The sequence below is a fragment of the Mastigoproctus giganteus genome, chromosome 10, assembly GCF_048544385.1.
Source record: "Mastigoproctus giganteus isolate SK-2022 chromosome 10, ASM4854438v1, whole genome shotgun sequence".
Classification (NCBI taxonomy): Eukaryota; Metazoa; Arthropoda; class Arachnida; order Uropygi; family Thelyphonidae; genus Mastigoproctus; species Mastigoproctus giganteus.
The window spans coordinates 8237239-8260669 of NC_143584.1; the positions used below are offsets into that span (position 1 = coordinate 8237239).

Genomic DNA, 23431 nt, shown 5'->3' on the forward strand with positions numbered 1-23431 from the left:
ATTACATTTACTGAACAAAGCATTTAATGAGAAAAATTTTTTTATAATTAACAAAATTTAAGACGCTGTTTTAGTTCATGTTCTGGGTGGGCCGTAGGTTGGACACCACTGTGAATCAACTGTAAGCACTCCGTTCAAGAATTAGGAGAGAGTGATTTTCTTTTACGTCGACAAATAATCATCTGTTGCTTCGTGGAAGTGCGTTTTTTTTTCCGTATCCATATTTTTCTGTAAATTTTCCCTATCTCTGTTTACCTGGTCACAGTACCTGAATATCCAAATGACACTGACATTTTGGACAGTTTCAAAAAAAAAAAAGAAAAAAAAAGAAAAGAAAAGAAAAGAAAAAAAAAATTGTAATTTAAGAACTAGTGACAATACCGATGATGAGAGAAGGAAAACGAGGACAATGAAAGTATTAAACCTTCTAAACATGAATTGTTGGCATTTGGTGAAAATGAAGTTAGAAAATTGTCAATTAGGTTACAGTTAAATGAAAGAGATACAATTCATGAATTTCGGGAATACCAAATTGAAAAGATGGTTTCGGGAGAATTGAAGCATTTGATGGACGCTCTGAGTACGATACCAATTTCATCAAGTGAATGTGAACAAGGATTTTCACAAATGAATCTGATCACCAGTCCAACCAGAGCTTAGTTGATGACAAAAACAGTTTCTTCACTACTGTTTCTTAAAATTGTAGGCCCACCACTGGCTTGCTTCGATCCAGCAAAATATGTCGATTTGTGGCTGCTTTGGAAATGTCATTCAGCAAGAGACACACAGAGGAAGAAAAGAAATCAGCATAGGGTGTCAGATGAGAACTTAATAAAAATTTGGAATATTCTACAAAAACTGTATAATGAAATTATTTTTACTTATTATTTTTAGGGTCTGTAGTCTAACGAAGGACCATTATATTGTCACTCGGTTGTCTGTCTGTCCATCCATCTGTCACAGCATTGTATCTCTGGAACCACTCAACCTAATGACTTGAAACTTTGCATGGGTTTGTACATCATGTGGGTCAACCATATTGATCGTTGTTGACAAAAATCTGTCTGAGAAATGGGGGGTGAGGGACAAAAATGTTGTCGACAACCTATAGCTTATTATATGCCATTGGAAAGGGCTCAATGAGTAGGTTCAAAATGTAATTTTAAAATATTTTTAAATTAAAAAATGGCGGCGCCAGACAGGAAAATCTGAGAAATTTTCATGTCTCCCCCTATTTCTGTCGCTAATGGAGCTAAAAATTTAAAAATCACATTAGCTATGTGTTATTCGATGCTTATCAAGGGAAAGCTATTCCGATTGAAATCTATCACTTACTTTTTGTGTTAAAATTAAAAAATCAATTTTTATTGCACTTCAATAGCGCACTTCTTTGTACTAAGTAACTGTCCTTTTGGTGACAAAAATATTGCTAAATAGTTATTTAATAATTCTATAAAAGTCATTTATAAATTTTGCAACAAGTATTTTTTAACAATTTTCAAAGCTAGAGTTGTCCTGGCAAGGAGGTACTCAGAGAGCCAGTGTTGAGGCAGCAGTGGTGGGGATGTACCTGCAAGAAGTCTTGCACAGCCCTCACCTGCTAGTCTCTTCTCCCCCAAGATTTTAAGCGTTTCTCTAGGAAGAAGTTGGAGTCGCTTCTCCCACCCTTGTCATTCACAACTGGAAAGACTCAAATAGACAACATTTTCATTAGTTCCTCAGTTTCAGGCCAAGCCGTGGTACTAGAAACTTTTTTCAGTTACCATAAAGCTCTCTATTTGAGATACTACACTAATGGCCATTTGTGACTACGGACCCTTCATCCTGAGTGCCCGGCACTCAGTAGTTGACCGATTTATTTACTTATTTTACTCACATTTTATTTATTAATTTATATACTTCAATAATAAATTTATGCTTAATAAACTGTGTTAATATACTAAATTTTCTGTTCTTACACCAAAAACATTACTACTAAAGTAACAATATCAGGAAAAAAAAATTTTTAGAGTACTTTTCATATCCTTTTAATTTTCAATTTTTCCTGATAGCAAAGAATGAGTACTGGCACCTTTTTCTTTTCAAAAAAAGCACTGCTTCTAAGATTTTTCCTACTACTGAAGTCAGACTAACAGGTCTGTAGTTACCAACTTCGCTCTTAGAGCCATCTTTATGTATTGGTGATATGTTTGCACTTCTCCAATCCAAAGGAATCGCTCCGGAGTCCAAAGATTCCCTCATTATTAACTTCAATGGTTCAGTAAACTCCCTGGCAGCCTCTCTCACTAACCAGATAGCATTTAATGAGATTCCTATAATTGATGTGGCTGTTGCCCTTTTGTGTGAAGGTTACCTGTGTTCAGTTTCAATTATGGGAAGACTTTCTGTTCTCATTGAAGAACAAGTGGTGAATACTTGGTGCCAAGGCTGGGATTTATGTTCAACTCAGAGACAATATCATTATCCATGGTTCTGCCTAAGTAACTATTGTACTGAAATATCCTAACAAACCTATAGTATTGTGCTGTGGAACAGCAGTATTCAATTTGTTGTGTTGGACAAATGTGGTCTGGTTCTAGGTGTTAAACGTAAGCGGAACATTTATGTTTTTAAGTGAGAGTTTTACTTTTATGCACCACTTGGCTGTTCTCTTAGACAAAATAAATAATTCCCAGTTAAGTATATGTTTACTAACAGAGAACACCTCCTAGCTGATGCAAGCCAGTAAGCTTTGAAGCATATGGCATCACCTTAGATTTTTAAATGTACAAATTTAAAAAGATATTTGTAACTTAGAGACAAATATCATTACCCACAGTTCTGCCTAAGTTGAACCTAAGCCCAAGCCTTAGTACCAGGTACTTGGTGCTTGATCTTCAGTGAGAACAGAAAGTCTCTCCATTAGTTTGGAGAGACTTTCTGTTTGTACATATTACCTGCATTCAATTTCAAATGAATGCAGGTAATGCATACAAATTTTGATTTTATTAATTTCTGCTTAAGTTTTACTGCCACCTGGTGAGGTCCTTTCCACTGCATTTTAGGTCCAGTCCTCATTGGCAATCTACTTAAATGCTTTAAAAAAAGTTAGAAACCATTGTTCTTTGAAATTCCACTTCATCTACCAACAGCACTCTCAATCCATGCACTGTCTTATCAGTGGTTTCATTAATAAGACAGTGCTGTTAATAAGTCAAAATCTGATTTCCTGTAGCAAAACTAATATCCCCTATGTTAGTATAGTTTCCACTACTATCATGGGTCTTAAACTGTCTATAGATCCTACAACCTCTGTCTCTTCACGACCTGTTTCACCTGATAAACTCGAATGGTGACATAATTCATTTACACCAACTTATCTATTGGTGTAAATGGATGATGATTGCCCTGCATCAGATACTCACATTCAGAGAATTAAATATAACATCACTGTTTTTTTAAAACTTCAGGACCAAAATTTTCATTTCCAGGTTGGATCCTACCACTACCTTTTATAACATCAGAAATCTTTTTTTTTCCCTCTTCTGGACACAGAATATCTGTTGACCAGTTAGTTTAACTTCTGTTCCGGGTAAAATAATGGAGTCACTGGTTAAAGATGCATTGCAGGATCATCTAGACAAGACTGCAGCAATAATTCAAACACAGCATGGGTTTGTTAAGGGAAAGTCTTGTCTGACAAATTTGATTGGTTATTATGATGTGGTCACAAAGGAACTGGATGCGAAAAATAATTTTGATATCATATACTTGGATTTCAGGAAAGCTTTTGACACTGTTGCGCATGGAAGACTACTGTACAAATTGGAGCAGAATGGTATTAAGGGTAAGTTGCTACAATGGATAAGAGGATGGTTAAGTGGGAGAAGACAGAGGGTGGTAATCAATGGGTGCTGCTCTTCGTGGACTAATGTTATTAGTGGAGTCCCACAGGGTTCGGTGTTGGGTCCACTGTTGTTTTGTGTATTTATCAATGATATTGATGAAGGTATATCAGGCTTAATGTCGAAGTTTGCAGATGACACAAAGGTTGGCAGGGTTGTTAATGACAGTAATGGCAGTGTGCTACTGCAACAGGATCTAGATAATTTGGGCAGATGGGCTAAGAAGTGGCAACTGAAGTTCAACCTTGACAAATGCAAAGTACTGCATATGGGTAGAAGTAACCCCAGAGAAACGTACCAACTGTGTGGTACTACACTTAAGGTGTTAGAAAATGAAAAAGACCTGGGAGTAATTGTGCAGTCAGATATGAAGTTTTCTGAGCAATGCAGACAGGCTGCTAGGGCAGGTCATGGGGTTTTGTCAATGATATATAGGAATTTTGCTAGCAGGGAAAAGGAGGTGATTGTCCCTCTGTATAAGGCAATGGTCAGGCCACGCCTTGAGTATTGCGTACAAGTCTGGAGGCCTCATTTTAGGAAGGATGTAGATTTGCTTGAGCGTGTACAGAGAAGAGCAACACGATTGGTGAGGGGAATGAAGGGATTCTCTTACCAAGAGAGGCTTAAGTTCTGCAAATTGCAGTGGCTGGAGACTAGGCACCTGCGCGGTGATCTGATTGAGGTCTATAAGGCCTTGAATGGGTTGAGCACGCTGAATTCTGATGGGATCCTTCCACTTGTTCAGATTACGAACCTACGGGGACATAAGTTCAAATTAAGAAAGGATAGATGTAGAATAGATGTGCGGAAATTTGCCTTTAGCCAGCGGGTGGTTAATTGCTGGAACAAACTTCCATCTGTCGTTGTGGAAGTTGATAGGTTAAATAAATTTAAGGAGGAACTGGACAGGCATTTGGAGGGAATGGTGTGATGATTTTTTTTTTTTTTTTTTTTGGCTGATGCTGCATAAGCTCCTACACTTGCTTTCTTGCATCATGTGCCACTACTACTACTACTACTACGTTTGTGCTATGGAAAACTTTTCCATCTGCTTTCTCCTTTATAGTTATTTGCTCTTCATCTCATTATCAGGCTGTTTTGGATAAATAAAATCTGAAATTTTGTTAGATAATAAGCAGCAGTTGAACCATCTTTCATTTATCTAGTTACAAGTATTTCAACATTACAGTTATTTAATAACTATATTCATAAATCAACAACATTTTTTTGTAATCAGACTCATCAAGTATACAGATTAAAATCACACAACATACCATGGTTACTGAAAATTTATTTTAGACTATGAGAATAAGTATAATGTTTCATAGTCTATACTAAATCCTCTGTCACATGTATGTTCTCTTGCTACTATTATTCCCCTTACTCAAAAGAAAAATGATTGTTAACTACAGCCTATTTATAATACTATTATAAATAAAATGTGATTGGTGCATACTTACAAAACAACAGCATACTTTTGCAGTTATACACATTATTTTACTTTTGTTATTTATTCTGTATTATTTGAATAATTTCATAATGGAAATTTACTGAAATTAATTATATTGATATATCTAGTCAATCATAAATTTATGACAAACTAAAGTTAAATTTTCATCATCTATAAATATTAAATCTGCATTCTAGTTTCTCATTTTTAAACAAGCTGCATCATTCAGTTTCTTGTATAAATTAATTATGCCTTAATTTGTGAGCACTATTTTTTACTTCATAATTATCTTACCCTGGGTCCTCTTCTATATTCTGTACATCTGGTGTTACAGAAACATCTGTTCTCAATACATCCAAATTTTCTTGATGAAGACTGTCATTAGAAGATGAAATCAGAAACTGAGAACCATGAGGCAGCACTGCTGTAAAACTGACATCAGGTAACAATGCTGAGCCAATGCTGGGCTGAAAATACATTCGTTTAAACATAACTTAAAATGAAACCTGTATAAATACTTTAAAGCTAAGATGGTTATGCAAAAGCAATTCTAGTTAAAAGGGTTACAAATTAAAGAGAGGAGCAACAAAGTGAGACCCCCTCTTTAATAAGCTATGAAGAAAACACTAGTAAGTTTCAACCTGAATTCTACAAACAGTGAAATTATACTTTGCAATTACCTTGTAACCCACCCCTATAAAATATACTTCCATGCAAAATTTATTTAATCACAAAAAAAAAAAAAAAAAAGAGCTCCACATGAGCAAAAACTGGAGGCCAATTTACAAAAATAACATGGCACTGATACTGAAATGCAGGTTGAATATGAAAATAATTTCAGGGTACTGAAATTTTTTTTTTAATTTTCATATTTTATTTTTTAGATAATCCTTTAATTTGCAGATTTGACTCAGTTTCATACAAAAAAAATAATTGTTTACACAGAAGTCAACGGGATTTTTGACTTTCAATTTATATAAACAGAAAATTGCTTTATTGATTTTATTAATCAAAGAATGATTTAAATAAAAAAAATTTTTTTTTCAAAGTGCCATTCTAAAACACAGGTTGTAAGTTTGTTCCAATGAAACATCCTTCCTCAATTTAAATTTATATCCCTCTTTTGATTAGGCACCTGCAAGATCTGATTGAGGTGTTTAAGGTTTTGAATGGATTGAGAAAGCTCAATGCTGGTGATAATTCTTCCTTGTTCTCAGACTACCCATGAGGGAGACAAATTCAAATTGGATGATGGATCATTGCAGGATAGATGTGCAGAAGTTTGCCTCCAGACAGCAGGTAGATGATTGTTGGTGCAAAATTCCACATGTTGCAGGAATGTGTAGTTTGAATAAATTCAAGGAGGAACTAAAGGAACAAGCAGGGGATAGACAAGTGAAATGCGAAGTGTTTTTTTTTTTTTTTTGACTGATGCTGTTATAAACTTGCTTCCTTGCATCATTTTCCACTACCATTACTAATACTAACTCAAAAAGGCTTTAAAAATGAACTTTTAACATAAACAGCCATTCAGCTCATAAGCCATACTTACAGTTGCTCATCCCCACTGCTAAGAGGTAGGCTGCTACTATCTCACTTTCAGCCCTCACCATTTGCTTTCCGCCGACCGGGCTAGCCGAGGGGGTAAAGTACCTGCCCGGCAACCCAAAGGCCGCGGGTTCGATTCCCGCCTCGGGCTTGGATAAAAGTACTGCAAAAACCTTGGGAGGTGCAATATGGCCACAGAAGCCGATGCGCCAACAACTACCAAATCAAAAAAAAAAAAAAAAAATTTGCTTTCCTATTTTGCATATTGCTTTGTAGTTTTCACAAAATCCTGAAATTCATTAATTCTAGTATTATCTCTTTTTTCTTGTCTATTTATCCATAATTTATCTTTTTGTCTAGAAAACTCTACAGCTGTTATATTCCTGACAACATTTGTCTGTGACCAAATATCCATGTTCTCATCTTTTCTTTCTACAATTAGAACACCACACAGACATATTTTTATTGCTGCAATCTTTATACAAACTGTCTTTTTTCAGAAAAAAAGACCTTCATATGGGCAGCATTTGGAAAAGAATGCATTATCATTCAATATATTCTGCATCTTTGGCCTGCCAATTTTTTTTTTTTTTTTTTTTTACCTCACCTCTGTGTTGGTTATGAGATTATTTGAAACATTAGATCAATGGTGATTTCCCAACTTCCATAGTAACTAATAAAGCTGCCAGACTATTGTGGATTATTTTTTTAGAAGCATCAGCAACTAAGGCCATATTGCTCCGGGGATATACGGTGGTCATTCCCTGACCTTTCCGAATCCTCCATATTTGTTGGCTCACGGGCTCGAACCCCAGTCTAATCAAGAAGCGTGTGCTACGCACTGCTGCTCCTGCCCACCTGGCTACGGAGGCGCCGACTATTGTGGAGTCATCAACATTCTAACTGAGATGGTCAAGGCAATCAGAGTAAACTATCAATTGCATATTAAATAAACAAGTTTAATGATATTTTTATCTATTATGGTCATGTGTTCAGTGTCATTTTACTGTCCCAAGAACAAACATTTTTCCTGTGAGAATATATCTTGAATCATACCATGGAAGTTATTGAAAAAATAGATTTTGCTTGATGAAAGGCTTTTCAGAAATGCAGCCCTTTCATTAGTCAAGGATTAGCTGTATGTAATGATCATATAAAAAATAAATATGATAAACATGACATGAAAAACATAGCAAAATACTTACCAGTGGAGCCTTTTTCTTTTTTTTTCTTGATCGCACCTTTGGTCTTGAAAAGCTTTCATCTCGTTTTGAGGAGAACATTGACTAGTGCCTGATCTATAAAAAAACTCAAAAAGACATTTCAAATGAATTATGTTCACTATATTTGCGAACAGTATTATTAATACATAAAAGCCTCCTACATTATTAAAGCGCTGCATAAATAGTGTATAAGCAGTACAAAGCATCATTTATATATAGTCAGGTGAGGGAGCCAGCAGGTTCACTGCATGCACGATGCCAAAATCAGGTGTAGTGGTGCCTTTTTCAAATTCTACTCATGCCATAGGCAGCTGCTGAACTACAGCTTGACTAAATCTTGATGAGTAAAGATATATAGAGAACAGAGTGAGCAAACATTCAGAGCCAAGCACAGAATGTCAAAAACAAAAAAAATTCTATTCCCCCACTCCTTAGTTTTGCTACCAAACACGACAACAAATTTTTCTGGTGTTTATTCAGCACATATGGAATGAACTGAAGTTCATTCCATACATACTGAATAACTTGCCAGTTAACGTCTGATTAGATCAATGACGACAATATTTTTTAAGCCTGTGCCAAAAAAGAAACAAAATAAATATATAACAATTTTGGCATACCATAGAACACTGACTAAAATTACTATGTTATCCTTACTGATACTGTTGCACAATTCTGCACACAATTACACTTATCTTTTTTGCTACTAGGTGTGACTGATAAACCATAAAACAAATTTATAAAAATACTCTGTTCATAGTATAAACTATTTATTAGTGGCCACATGCCAGTACATTTTTCTATGTGTGTCACTAGTAGTAAAATATGAGTAGAATGCTTTACTGTCCAAACTTCAGTTTTTCTATTATGCTACATAAATGATGCTTTCACACTATAATACATCAGTTATAATTCATCTGTAGCATTACTTAAAACCCTTTTGTGAAAATCATATATTAAGTTCATATAATTAAATTAAAAAATTAATTATTTAAAATTATTAGTAAACAGTATTAGGCATTCCGAAAGACCATGAGCAAATTTAAAACTTAATTATAAAACACATCATCAGATTACAGATTTGCAAGAATAATACTGAACACATGGTAGAATGATACTGAAATTTGAGAAAAGACCTTGAACTTCACAAAATATATTATAAATAATTCTTGCAACAACCAACTGTGCATAAATATTAAACAAAGCTTTAATAAAATAAAATGTCAAACAAACAAATACGTAATATACAAATATTTATAGAAGCAATATATAAAAAAAAATAATAATAATAAAAAAAAATAAAATAAAATATATATATATATAATATAACCAGCCAATAACTGATAAAATTAGATAAAAGCACTAAAATTCACAAATAAAATGCTTTTGAAGTAACAGCCTCTTTATCAACTTAAAATCTATCTAAAACCTTGAATAATAGAAACATTGAGCAACTAAGATGTGAAAGAATGCAAAAAAAAAAAAAAGAGGGTGTGCGGAATGAAGTAGAAAAGAAAAGGACAGTAAAGAAGGGAAGAGAAAAAAATGGAATTAATTGGGATTCAGCAGCACTAACAATGTAACATATTTTAATACTAGCATGTTTGGTTTTTTTTTTTTTTTTTTTTTAGGAGCATTAGCAACTAAGGCCATATTGCTCCAGGATATGCGGTGGTCATTCCCTGACCTTTATGCATCCTCCGTATTTGGCGGTGACGGGTTGAACCCCAGTATAATCAAGAAGCGTGTGCTACGCACTGCTTGCTCCTTCCCACCTGGCTACGGAGGTGTCAATACTAGCATATGAAGTTTGCCAGAACTTGTTACACAACAAAACTGCAGCATCTGTAATGGGATGTGTATGGTCTTTTTACATTTCATATTGGGAGACCAGCCATACAAATACAGAGCTCTGGCAAAAATCAGGGAAATGATCAATTATCTCAATTTGATTATAGAGGTAAAGTAAGATACCAAATCCTGGTAAATTCTTTTTTTTTTTTCTTTCTCCTCTCCCCACTTTCTGAAATGTTTCAGTGCATTTGAAAGTAGCATAGAAAGAACACGAGTATTAATAAATTATAAGGAAAGGGGGGTACTTGAAAAGTTTGTGACCTAAGTATGAAGGGCTTATTTAAGGAGTATGGTAACATTACTTTTCAATATATCCATTTCCCTTTGAAGTCAATACCTTTGCCACCGATGCTACTATGTACTGATTCCAGCTGCAAAGAACGTTTTTTCTCTTGGGCCTCCAAGAATACATCCAGAGCAGCAATGATATCACAGTTAGTGGGAAAATGAATGCCAGTCATGTGTTTTTTTCAAATAGAAATTACGAAAGCCTGATAGTGCTAGAACTGGTGAATATATTTTTATGAAAACTCCAAACACAAGATTTATTAGAACCTAAAGTACTTTAGTACCGTGCTTGGGTTGTTGTTAATTGGTTTTTAGTAGCATTAGCAACTAAGGCCATATTGCTACGGGAATATGCGGTGGTCATTCCCTGACCTTTCCGCATCCTCCATATTTGGTGGTCACGGGCTCGAACCACGGTCTAATCAAGAAGTGTGTGCTACGCACTGCTGCTCCTGCCCACCTGGCTACCCATTTGTGGGTTGGACGTTGAGAAGATGAAAGAAGATAATTGTTGCATTAGACGTGAACTTCTGTAGACTGTAATTTTCGGGAAATATGTATGAAGGAAGATTGTTCCAGAAAACGGCAGTTGAATGAATAAACAAGGAAGATGAAAAGTTGGTTCTGTGAGTTTGAAGTTGGACAGTAAATGGATGTTGGCTGGTGGCGGCACGTGTTCAGACTGTTTTGAAAGAGAGAGCGGGAATTACAGAAGCCAATTCGGAAGAACAGTGCCCGTGGAAGTATCTGTAGGAAAGGCATGCAGCAGAAACAGTACATCTATGAGACAGAAGTGGAGAGACTCTGTTAGAGAGGAGTCATTAATTAACCTAACTGCCATCTTCTGAATGGAATCTAGATGCCTGAGAGAGGTTTTGGGAGCACTGCCCCAGATGTGGAAACGATATTCCATGGTAGGTCGGATTTGCGATTTGAACAGTTGTTTGGAAGAAAAGTAACACCGAGAGCGAAAGAGAAAACCAAGTTTTTTAGATGCAGAGGAAGCAATATTTGTCATGTGCTTGTGCCAAGAGAGATTAGAAGTCAGAGTAATCCCCAAAAGAGATATATCATTTTGCCTAGAAATCGGAGTGTCACCAAAAATTAGCATAGGAGCAGAAGAATCCTTTTTGCGAAATATAAGACAAGACTGAGTTTTAGAAGGATTGAAATCAACTAAATTGTCTTTGCCCCACTGGAGAATTATCTGGAGATCAGCATTTAAGGAATTGGTAGCAGATATTCGAGAAGTAGAAACTGATTGAGCAGGGCAAGGTTTCTCAAAATGGAAAGTGGGATGCAATGTGCTACCATCGGCAAAACTATGGATAGGATTTCCAGTTAATGGAAGAAGGTCATTAGTATACAAGAGGAAAGGAGTGGGGGGAAAGAAATGAACCTTGGGGGGACACCAGCATTAGCGGAGAAGTTAGAAGACAGAGAGCCATCTACCATTACCCTCAGTGAGCGATCAGAGAGAAAACTGGATAACCAATTACAAAAAACAGTTGGCAAATCATAAGATGGAAGCTTGTTTAGAAGACCTTTATGCCAAACATGATCAAAAGCCTTTGAGATGTCAAAAGTCAAAAACAACTGCTTGTGTTTCACTGAATTTTTCCATTGAATTTGTCCACAAATGGGTAACATAAGCCAGAATATCACCAGTGGATAGACACTGACGGAATCCATACTGGCGATCGTTGATCAGACGGAAGGTTTCTAGGTAGTTTAAGAGTTGGCAGTTGATTTCTTATTTTCTAATTAACTGATTTCTCCATTACTTTAGAAAGAGTGGAAGTAACTGCAATGGGATGATAATTGGTTGGGAGGGATTTGTCACCCTTTTTTAGGAACTGGCTGGATATGAGCAAATTTCCAAGCAGAACGAAAAACGCCTTTGGAATAAGAAAGGGAAAAAAAAGCGGCAAAGAACAGAAGTAAGTTCAGAAGCACAGGTTTTGAGAACAAGTGGAGAAATACCATCAAAACCAGGAGCTTTCTTAACATCAAGATTCGTCAAAATCCTTCTGACATCCTTTTGACGGAAGACCACAGGAGGCATTGAATGGAGCATGTTGGGAGGTTTTACCAAGATCATTAATACATGAGTTGGAAGAAAAATGGGATGCTAGTAGGTCAGCTTTATCCTTGGTTGAAGTGACAACAGAACCATCTGGTTTTGACAGAGGTGGGAGCAGAGATGGGAAACAGTTACGGCCAATAGTAGGCTGCTCGGACCAGAATGTTCGGCTACCATTAGGGCAAGAAGCAAGTTTTCTACTCTTAGCCTGTTCAAACTCTAGTTTTGACTGATTAATAACTGCTTTTCAATTGTTGCAAGCTTTAGTGTAGGCAGAAAATGAAACTGAAGAATTAGAAACAAGACAATTACGATATGCAACATTCTTCTCTTGAACAGCCTTAGCACATTTATTGGAAAACCAAGGTTTAGATAAAGGACGAGATTTTAAAGTGGAATGTGGGATAAAGGAATCCATTGCTACAAGAATAATTTCACTGACACGATCTGAGCAAACATTGACATCAGAAGTTTTGAAACAGTAATCCGACCAAGGAAAAGAAGAAAAGAAATCTTACATGTTATCCCATTTTGCATTCTTGTAATGCCAAACAATATGAGGTTGGGAATAGTCATGAGATAAAGGCTCCACTGGAGAAGAGACAATCACCAAGTTGTGATCTGAGGTGCCTAAAGGACCACTCACTTCGACTGTGTACTTAGAAGGATTGTTTTGTTAGAAAAAGATTAAGCGTGTTGGCTGTATGGTTAGGATTGTCCAGTATTCTTGTAGGTAAATGAACAATCTGTGCAAGGTCATTAGTAATTGCAAAAGCTTCAGCATCTCGACCAGCTGGTCGTTTTCTAGTCAGTGTGACTAGAAAACGGAAGCCAGCTGGAGTTGTGAACATTAAAATCACCAATGAAAATTACCTCACTGTTAGGAAAGTTGGACTGGAGAAAGTCAAATTGCAAAGAGAGGAAGTCAAAGAGCTCCAAGTGATTAGTGGAGTTGGCTGAACGGTAGAGACAACAGATGAATTTGACACAATGAGGTAGAGAGATTTTAAGCCAGGGAAGATCGAAAAGAAGAGATTCAAATTACCAAGTCTCTGACAGGGAATATTGGAATGGACATATGCACAAGTACCACCTTTGAGGCGAAAGGAATCATACAGCGAATAGTTTGGGCAACTGAGATGAGCAGTAGTTGAATCAACCAATAACTGAGATTCTGTCAGAAAAAGTACATGGGGTTTGGCAGACTGCAAGTGGAAATGGACATCATTGAGATTAGAATTGAGACCACGTATACAGGCTGGCCTCGATTAATGCATCCCGTGAGTGCACCGCGCAAAACGGAATTGCATTAATAGAATATAATAATCAATAGGAAAAATTATAATTGGTCCTTGACCTTCTGGAATGTCCATAAAGAATTTTAAAAATACCTTTTAAATAACTTTTTAACTGTATACAATGTAAAAGATAATGAAAATAATTATGGAATTAAATGTTTATTGCATAAAACAGCAGTTCCCAAATTGCGCGCCGCGGAATATTTTAAATTTTCGAGGGAAACAGCGATACTCAACATCTGTTTGACACCGCGTGAACTAGAGGTAGTTCACAGTTTCAGCATTTCTTATTAAGTTGTTTGGACCTAACTACTAAACGGAACTGTTAGGTATTTCTTTTGGTCCTGGTGAGCCTTAAAAAAATTACTGAGACACTAAGGGCACCGTGAACCGAGAAAGTTTGGGAACCTCTGACATAAAATACACAATGAAGAAATGACTGTTGAGGAAATATTTGAACAGTGTTGACTTTCTCTTTTCATCAGTCAATTTCCGATAGCTGACAACAATCTTCTCTGGGCCCTGACGAAATAAATATTGCAGAAAACCTCAAACCTTTTGTTTGAGGTTCTCTGCGATACGAAAGATTTCATCTAATTCTTTTACTGTTATCTCCTTTGCGGTAACATTTTCATCTGGCTCATTTAAAAATTTGAATTTTTATGCAAGTGTGCATTAACTTTATTAGCAGGAGACAAACAAGTAACACGTCTTCTTCCGATGGTTGATGGAACACACCGAGGCGGACAGCAGGCAAATGTTTGTTTATTGACCGTACGACTCGCAGTAAGCTTAACGCGCGATTCAAATCTTTTTCAACTATCGCATAAAAAAAAAAAAAAGATCGCGTTAACTGGAAATTTGCATTGTGTAAAGTGAAAAGTGGTATAATTTTTCAAATAGCGTTAACTGAAAATCGCGTTAATCGAACTCGCGTTATGCGAGGCCTGCCTGTATTTGTGAAATGAACTAGGAAGTGTTTGGAGGTTTAGATTTTTTCACAGATAAGCTTACTCTATTAGTTTGACAATTCATGGTGTATTCAACAGTAATAAAAAGTGGGTGGGATATGCTGTATGAAGTAATGAAATTTTTGGATATGGCGTATACACGGTAAGAATATACACAGATCCTTGACATAATGTGGCCTCGACAAAGCCCCCCGCATACACACTACTCAGACTCCCTCCAGTCACTATCTGGCAGAGTAGAGGTAGCAAGATTATACACTAGCTGATCCAGAAGCCTCCTTGAGAGTTACCAATAGGTTCGGTCTGGTGTACTAACTAGCAGCTGGCCTGTGAACACTGTTTTAGAGCTGTACCCTCAAAATGTAAGGAAGATTGGATCTCGCCATGATGTTCATCATAACCTCAAAAGTCACAAATCATACTGCATGATGGAAGAGATGGGGAAGGGTTGACCGGAACTTGGCTCTGGAGACTAAACATGGGTTCCACCACTTCAAGCCTCATTTATATATAGGAATTTTGCAAGCAGAGATAAGGCCGTGATTATCCCAATGTATAAGGCAATGGTCAGGCCACATCTTGAGTACAGGTCTAGAGGATTCATTTTTGAAAGGATGTAGAGCTGCTGGAATGGGTACAGATAAAGCTTACAAGACGGGTGAGGGGTACAATGGAGCACTCTTACCAAGAAAGGATTCAGTTTCACAAATTGCAGTGTCTGGAAATTAGGCACCTGTGAAGTGATCTCATTGAGGTGTTTAAGGCTTTGAATGGGCCTCTTCCTCTTGTAGACTTCACATGAGGGGGTTAAGCATAAATTAAAATTGAGGAAAAATGGTTGCAGAATAGATATGTTAAAATTTGCCGTATGACTGATTACTGGAACAAGCTTCCATCCACTGTTGTGGAGGTAGATTGTTTGAATAAATTCAAAGAACTAGAAAGACTACCGGGGGAGATGGATAGGTGAAATGAAAATTTTTAAAAAATTTTTTTGGATGATCCTGTATAAGCTTGCTTTCTTTTATCATTTGCCACTATTAACACTACTAATTATAAAATTTGTAAAACTGCACTTTTTGTTTCTTTTTATTGCCTAAACATTAAGTAGATGATATATGAAGTGTACTAAAATAAGAACATCTTTTAGCTTTGTGATATATTACTTTGGCATTTTATCATATGCTCCTGATTTCACAATGGCTCAATTTTCAGTCAGATAATCACAAGACTTTGCCGACAAGGTGTTGAAGGGATCTTGTTACCCAGGTGTTGGCCTTTGAGGTAGGGTAGAGTAGAAGTTAAAATACTGAAATTAAGGAGAGGGAGGGAGGGAAGTGAAAAAACTTGCATCTGGGCAGAGCATCTTTGCATGAACAAATATCTTGTATGTTTCTTGCTTCTATCACAACAAGTGGTTTACTCCCAATAGGACTGACAGATTTCAATATTTAACAGATGGAAGAAATGGGGTCATCCCAATGTATAAGGCAATGGTCAGGCCACATCTTGAGTACTGCATACAGGATAGGACCCACTAAATAAAAGTTACTTTTGATTAAGGGTAGATCTATAGCTGATCTCTAACTCTGACTGTATCTATAATGGTTAAATTACTGTTTATTTTAGTCTTTAAATGCCCAATTATGATTTTTAATGCTCTGCATTTTTTTTTGTTTCTTCAAGCCAAAAATGTAATTCCAGGTTAACTGACTTTTCGATTAATCATCCCACTATTTGATCTTTTAATGCCATATAGGCTGAAATCTGCTGTAGTCTACTAAAGTACACTAATTCATTCAATATGAATATTGATACTGATAATGAATACCAATATGTCATAAACATCACTAGATAATGTTTTGTGCCCTTAGTGTCTTTCTAATTCACCTCACAAAAAAAGACAGCAACAACCTTTTTTTTTTTTTTTTTTTTTTTTTTATGAAAACCACAAACACGAGAGGTATTAGAACTGGTGGCAGTGATCACAGTGTGTTGAAGTGGGATTTAGTCAAGGAGGTAACTACCATCAGAGGTAAAGGGAAGGGTTTTTGTTTTCGTAAAGGCGACTATGATGGTCTGAGACAGTATTTAAATTCTATACAGTGGGACCAACTGATGATGTTACCAACAGCAAACTCAAAATGGGAAGCATTCAAGGAACTAATCTTGGTGGCTACCAGGCTTTACATACCAACTAAGAAATATTGTTCAAGGTTTAGGCCTAAATGGTTGTCAGATGGACTAATGAGACATGTGGCAGAGAAGAAAAATGCATGGGATACATACAAATTAATGGGTGACATGGAAACCTATGATAGATATAAGTTGGTCTGTAACCAAGTCACAAAGGAGATTAGGCAGGCAAAGGCAGACTACGAAAAATCCTTGGCAAAGGATGCAAAGAAAAACAGAAAGGAGTTCTTTACATACTTGAACTCAAGAAGGAAAGGGATGAATCAGATTGGTCCACTGGATATTGATGGTTCAACAGTTGAGGATCCTGCTCAGGTGGCTAACAATCTAAACGAGTATTTTGCATCTACATTCACGCATGAGGAGTTATTCAGGAAGGAGAATGATGTAGGTAAAGTAAACATTGGCAGTGAGCTGGATGATTTTGTAATAACTGAGAGGAAAGTGGAGGAGAGATTGTTGAGGATAAACATAAAAAAGGCACCTGGGGTGGATGGGATCTATCCAGTTATATTAAAGGAGGCAGCAAAGGAAGTATGCAAACCCCTAGCCATAATTATGAGAGCTTCTTTGGACTCAGGGGAGGTACCCATAGACTGGAGATGTGCAAATGTAACCCCAATTCACAAAGGAGGATCAAAGGCTGACACAAGTAATTATAGACCTGTTAGTTTAACTTCTGTTCCAGGTAAATTAATGGAGGCACTGGTTAAAGAAGCACTGCAGGATCATCTAGACAAGAATTCAGTTATAGCTCAGACGCAGCATGGTTTTGTTAAGGGCAGGTCTTGCCTGACCAATTTGATTGGATACTATGATGTAGTCACAAAAGAACTGGATGCAGGAAATAACTTTGATATTATATATTTGGATCTTAGAAAGGCTTTTGATACTGTTGCACATGGAAGACTGCTGCACAAATTGGAGCAGTGTGGCATTGGAGGCAAATTGCTGCTATGGATAAGGGGATGGTTGAGTGGCAGAAGACAGAGAATGGTAATCAATGGACACTGCTCAACGTGGACTAATGTTATTAGTGGAGTTCCTCAAGGTTCAGTGTTGGGTCCATTGTTGTTTTCGGTGTTTATGAATGATATTGATGATGGGATATCAAGTTTAATGTCTAAGTTTGCAGATGATACAAAGGTTGGCAGGGTCGTTAAGGACACTACTGAAGCTATGCTGCTGCAACAGGATCTGGAAAGGTTGAACAGATGGGCTGAGAGGTGGCAAATGAAGTTTAACATTGACAAATGTAAAGTACTACATATGGGTAACAGTAACCCCAGAGCAATGTATCAACTCTGCGGTACTACACTGACAGTGGTGGAGAATGAAAAGGACCTGGGGGTAATTGTGCAGGCAGATATGAAGTTCTCTGAGCAGTGCAGACGAGCTGCAAGAGTAGCTCATGGTGTCTTGTCAATGATATACAGGAATTTTTCTAGCAGGGATAAGGAGGTGATCATTCCCTTGTATAAGGCAATGGTTAGGCCACATCTTGAGTACTGTATACAGGTCTGGAGGCCTCATTTCAAGAAGGATGTAGAGCTGCTGGAACGGGTACAGAGAAGGGCAACAAGATTAGTAAATGGAACAAAGGGTTGCTCTTACGAAGAAAGGCTTAAGTTTTGCAAATTACAGAGTCTGGAGACTAGGCACCGGCGAGGTGATCTGATAGAGGTGTATAAGGCTTTGAATGGTTTGAGCATGCTCAATGCCAATGGGATTCTTCATCTTTCTCAGAATAATCACCTCAGAGGGCATAAATTCAAATTGAGGAAGGACGGATGTCGGATAGATGTGCGGAAATTTGCCTTTGGCCAGCGGGTGGTTGGTTGGTGGAACCGACTTCCATCACTTGTTGTTGAAGTTGATAGCCTAAACAAATTTAAAGCTCAACTGGACAGGTATTTCGAACGAACGGAGGGGTGAAATGGGAGAGGGTTTTTTTTTTTTTTTTTTTGGCTGATGCTGAATAAGCTTGCTTTCTTGCATCATATGCCTCTACTAATGCTAATGCTAACTGACAGTACTTAGTACTGTGCATCGGTTGAAAGCTGAGAAGAAAAAAGAAGATATTTGTTGACATTTTGATTTGAACTTCTGTAGATGGTAATTTTTCAGGAAATATATGTGAAGGAAGGTGTTTGAGAAAATAGAAGTTGAATGAATAAATCAGGAAGAAGAAAAGTTGGTACTGTGAATTTGAAGTTGGACAGTAAAAGGATGTTGATTGGTTGCAGCACTGCTTTGGAAGAGAGAGAGAGAATTATAGAAGCCAAATCAGAAGAACAGTGCCCATAGAAGTAGCTACAGAAAAGACATGCAGCAGAAACAGGACATCTGTGAGACAGAGAGTGGAGAGACTCTGTCAGAGATGAGTCATTAATTAACCTAACTGCCCTCATTTGAATGGAATCTAGAAGCCTGAGAGGTTTTGGAGGTAATGCTCCAGATGTAGGAACAATATTCCATGGTAGGATGGATTTGCAATTTGTACAGAGTAAACAGCTGTTTGAAAGAAAAGTAACGCAAAGCGTGAAAATGAAAACCCAATTTTTTAGATGCAGAGGAAGGAATATTCGTAGTGTGCTTATTCCAAGAGATAGAGATTGGAAGTCAAGGTAATCCCCAATAGAGATATTATCATCTTGCCTAGAAATCGGAGAGTGATTGAAGAAAAACCATAGAAGCAGAAGAATCCTTTTTATGACACATAAGACGGGTCTGAGTTTTAGAAGAACTGAAATCAACCAAGTTATCTTTGCCTTACTGTAAAATTTCTTGGAAATCAGCATTTAAGGAATTGGTAGTAAATATTCGAGAAGTTGAAGCTGTTTGTGCAGGGCAAAGCTTCTCAAACTGGAAGGTGGAATGCAACGTGCTATCATCAGCAAAACTATGGATAGGAAGGACTTGCAGTCCGTGGAAGAAGGTCATTAATATACAAGAGGAAAAGAGTTGCAGAAAGAACTGAATCTTGGGGAACACCAGCATTAGTGGAGAAGTTAGAAGACAGAGAGCCATCTACCATCACCTACAGTGAGCGTTCAGAGAGAAAACTGGATAACCAATTACAAAAAACAGTTGGAAATCCATAAGATGGAAGCTCATATAGAAGACCTTTATGCCAAACATTATCAAAAGCCTTTGAAATGTCAAGGGCAACTGCTTAAGTTTCACCAAACTTTTCTATCGAATTTGTCCACAGATGGGTAACATATCACTAGTGGATTGACACTGCGGGAATCCATACTGGCAATCGTTGATCAGATGAAAGGTTTCTAGATAGCCTAAGAGTTTGTGGATAATTGATTTCTCCATTACTTAAAAAAGGCCAGAAGTAAGGGCAATAGGACATAATTGGATGGGAGGAATTTGTGATCCTTTTTAAGAAATGGCTGGATATGATTAAATTTTCAAACAGAAGGAAAAACACCATTGGAATAAGATGACACAGAACAGGAGCAAGTTCTTCTCCCATTGGAGAAGAGACTTTCACCAAGTTGTGCCTCGACAGTTTACTTAGAATGGTTGTTCTAAGTAAACTTGAGAAAAAGATCAAGCGTGTTGGCTGCGTGGTTAGGTATGGCTAGTATTCTGGTAGGTAAACAATCTGTGTGAGGTCATTAGTAATTGCAAAAGCCTTAATTCTTAAATTAATAGAGAAAGTAAATTTCTTATAAGAAATAATTCTTAAAATTTCATATCGCATCATAATTTCTACATATGTGTTCTACATATTTTTGTGTTCACCAATAACATATATATCTTACTACAATTCAGGGAAGGAGAAATGACACTGATCTGCTATATTACCTGCAAATTAGCATTAGCATTAGTAGAGGCATATGATGCAAGAAAGCAAGCTTATGCAGCATCAGCCAAAAAAAAAAAAAAAAAACCCCACTTCCACTTCACCCCTCTGTTCGTTCAAAATACCTGTCCAGCTGAGCCTTAAACTTATTTAGGCTATCAACTTCCACAACAAGGGATGGAAGTCTGTTCCACCAACCAACTATCCGCTGGCTAAAGGCAAATTTCCTCACATCTATCCTACATCTGTCTTTCCTCAATTTGAATTTATGTCCTCTCAGGTGATTATTCTGAGCAAGAGGCAGTATCCCATCAGCATTGAGCATGCTCAAACCATTCAAAGCTTTGTACACCTCTATCAGATCACCTCGCCGGTGCCTAGTCTCCAGACTCTGTAATTTGCAAAACGTAAGCCTTTCTTCATAAGAGCAACCCTTCGTTCCATTCACTAACCTTGTTGCCCTTCTCTGTACTCGTTCCAGCAGCTCTACATCCTTCTTGAAATGACTCCTCCAAACCTGTATACCGTACTCGAGGTGCGGCCTGACCATTGCCTTATACAAGGGAATAATCACCACCCTATCCATGTTAGAAAAATTCCTGTATATCATTGATAAGACACCATGAGCTACTCTTGTAGCCCGTCTGCACTGCTCAGAGAACTTCATATCTGCCTGCACAATTACCCCCAGGTCCTTTTCATTCTCTACAACTGTCAGTGTAGTACCACAGAGTTGATACGTTGCTCTGGGGTTGCTGTTTCCTATATGTAGTACTTTACATTTGTCAATGTTAAACTTCATTTGCCACCTCTCAGCCCATCTGCTCAACCACAACCTTTCCAGCATCAGTAGCATCCTTAACAACCCTGCCAACCTTTGTAACGTCTGCAAACTTGGACATTAAGCTTGATATACCATCAATATTATTTATAAATACAGAAAACAACAATGGACCCAAAACTGAACCCTGAGGGACTCCACTTTAGCATTAGCATTAGTAGAGGCATTTGATGGAAGAAAGCAAGCTTATGCAGCATCAGCCAAAAAAAAAAAAAAAAACCCACTTCCACTTCACCCCTCTGTTCGTTCAAAATACCTGTCCAGCTGAGCCTTAAACTTATTTAGGCTATCAACCTCCACCATAAGGGATGGAAGTCTGTTCCACCAACCAACCACCCGCTGGCTAAAGGCAAATTTCCGCACGTCTATCCTACATCTGTCTTTCCTCAATTTGAATTTATGCCCTCTCAGGTGATTTTTCTGAGCTAGAGGAAGAATACCATCAGCATTGAGCATGCTCAAACCATTCAAGGCTTTGTACACCTCTATCAGATCACCTCGCCGGTGCCTAGTCTCCAGACACTGTAATTTGCAAAACTTAAGCCTTTCTTCGTAAGAGCACCCCTTTGTTCCATTCACTAATCTTGTTGCCCTTCTCTGTACTCGTTCCAGCAGCTCTACATCCTTCTTAAAATGAGGTCTCCAGACCTGTATACAGTACTCTAGGTGTGGCCTGACCATCGCCTTATACAATGGAATAATCACCTCCTTATCCCTGCTGGAAAAATTCCTGTATATCATTGACAATACTCCATGAGCTACTCTTGCAGCCAGTCTGCACTGCTCAGAGAACTTCATATCTGCCTGCACAACCACCCCCAAGTCCCTTTCATTCTCTACCACTGTCAGTGTAGTACCACAGAGTTGATACGTTGCTCTGGGGTTGCTGTTTCCCATGTGTAGTACTTTACATTTATCAATGTTAAACTTCATTTGCCACCTCTCAGCCCATCTGCTCAACCTTTCCAGATCCTGTTGCAGCAGCATAATGTCAGTAGTGTCCTTGACAACCCTGCCAACCTTTGTATCGTCTGCAAACTTGGACATTAAGCCCGATATACCATCATCAATATCATTTATAAATACAGAAAACAATAATGGACCCAACACTGAGCCCTGAAGGACTCCACTAATAACATCAGTCCACGATGAGCAGTGTCCATTGATTACCACTCTCTGTCTTCTCCCCCTCAACCACCCCTTTATCCATAGCAGCAATTTGCCTCCAATGTCACACTGCTCCAATTTGTGTAGCAGTCTTCCATGTGCAACAGTATCAAAAGACTTTCTAAGATCCAAGTATATAATATCAAAGTTATTCCCTGCATCCAGTTCTTTTGTGACTGCATCATAGTATCCAATCAAGTTGGTCAGGCAAGACTTTCCCTTAACAAAACCATGCTGTGTCTGAGTTATAACTGAAGTCTTGTCTAAATGATCCTGCAGTGCTTCTTTAACCAGTGCCTCCATTAATTTTCCTGGAACAGAAGTTAAGCTCACAGGTCTATAATTACTTGTGTCAGCCTTTGATCCTCCTTTGTGAATTGGGGTCACATTTGCACATTTCCAGTCTATGGGTACCTCCCCTGAGCCCAAGGAAGCTCTCATAATTATGGCTAAGGGTTTGCTTACTTCCTTTGCTGCCTCCTTTAATATAACTGGATAGATCCCATCCACCCCGGGTGCCTTTCTTGTGTTTATCTTCAACAGTTTCTCCTCCACTTTACTCCCAGTTATTTCAAGATTCTGTAGCTTACTGCTAGAGTTGAATACACCTCTGGCATTCCCCACGCTGAATACCTCCTCATGTGTGAATGTCGATGCAAAATATTCATTTAGTTTGTTAGCTACCTGAGCAGGATCATCAACACTTGACCCATCAATATCAAGTGGACCAATTTGATTCATCCCCTTCCTTCTAGAGTTTTCATAAGTAAAGAACTCTTTGCTGTTTTTCTTTGCATCCCTTGCCAAG

The 23431-nt window shown here is 37.6% G+C and overlaps 1 protein-coding gene across 1 annotated transcript in view; it reads right to left on the reverse strand.

Annotated features, from left to right (window-relative positions):
* Window positions 1–23431, reverse strand: part of LOC150078668 (uncharacterized) — a 207181-nt gene that overhangs the window by 88390 nt on the left and 95360 nt on the right. The window contains exons 2-3 of the mRNA XM_090382218.1: window positions 8088–8180; window positions 5629–5801 (exon numbers count right to left, since the gene is read on the reverse strand). Coding sequence (XP_090238344.1) covers window positions 5629–5801; window positions 8088–8165 — 251 coding nt within the window. The 5' untranslated portion in view covers window positions 8166–8180. The remainder of the gene's footprint in view (window positions 1–5628; window positions 5802–8087; window positions 8181–23431) is intronic.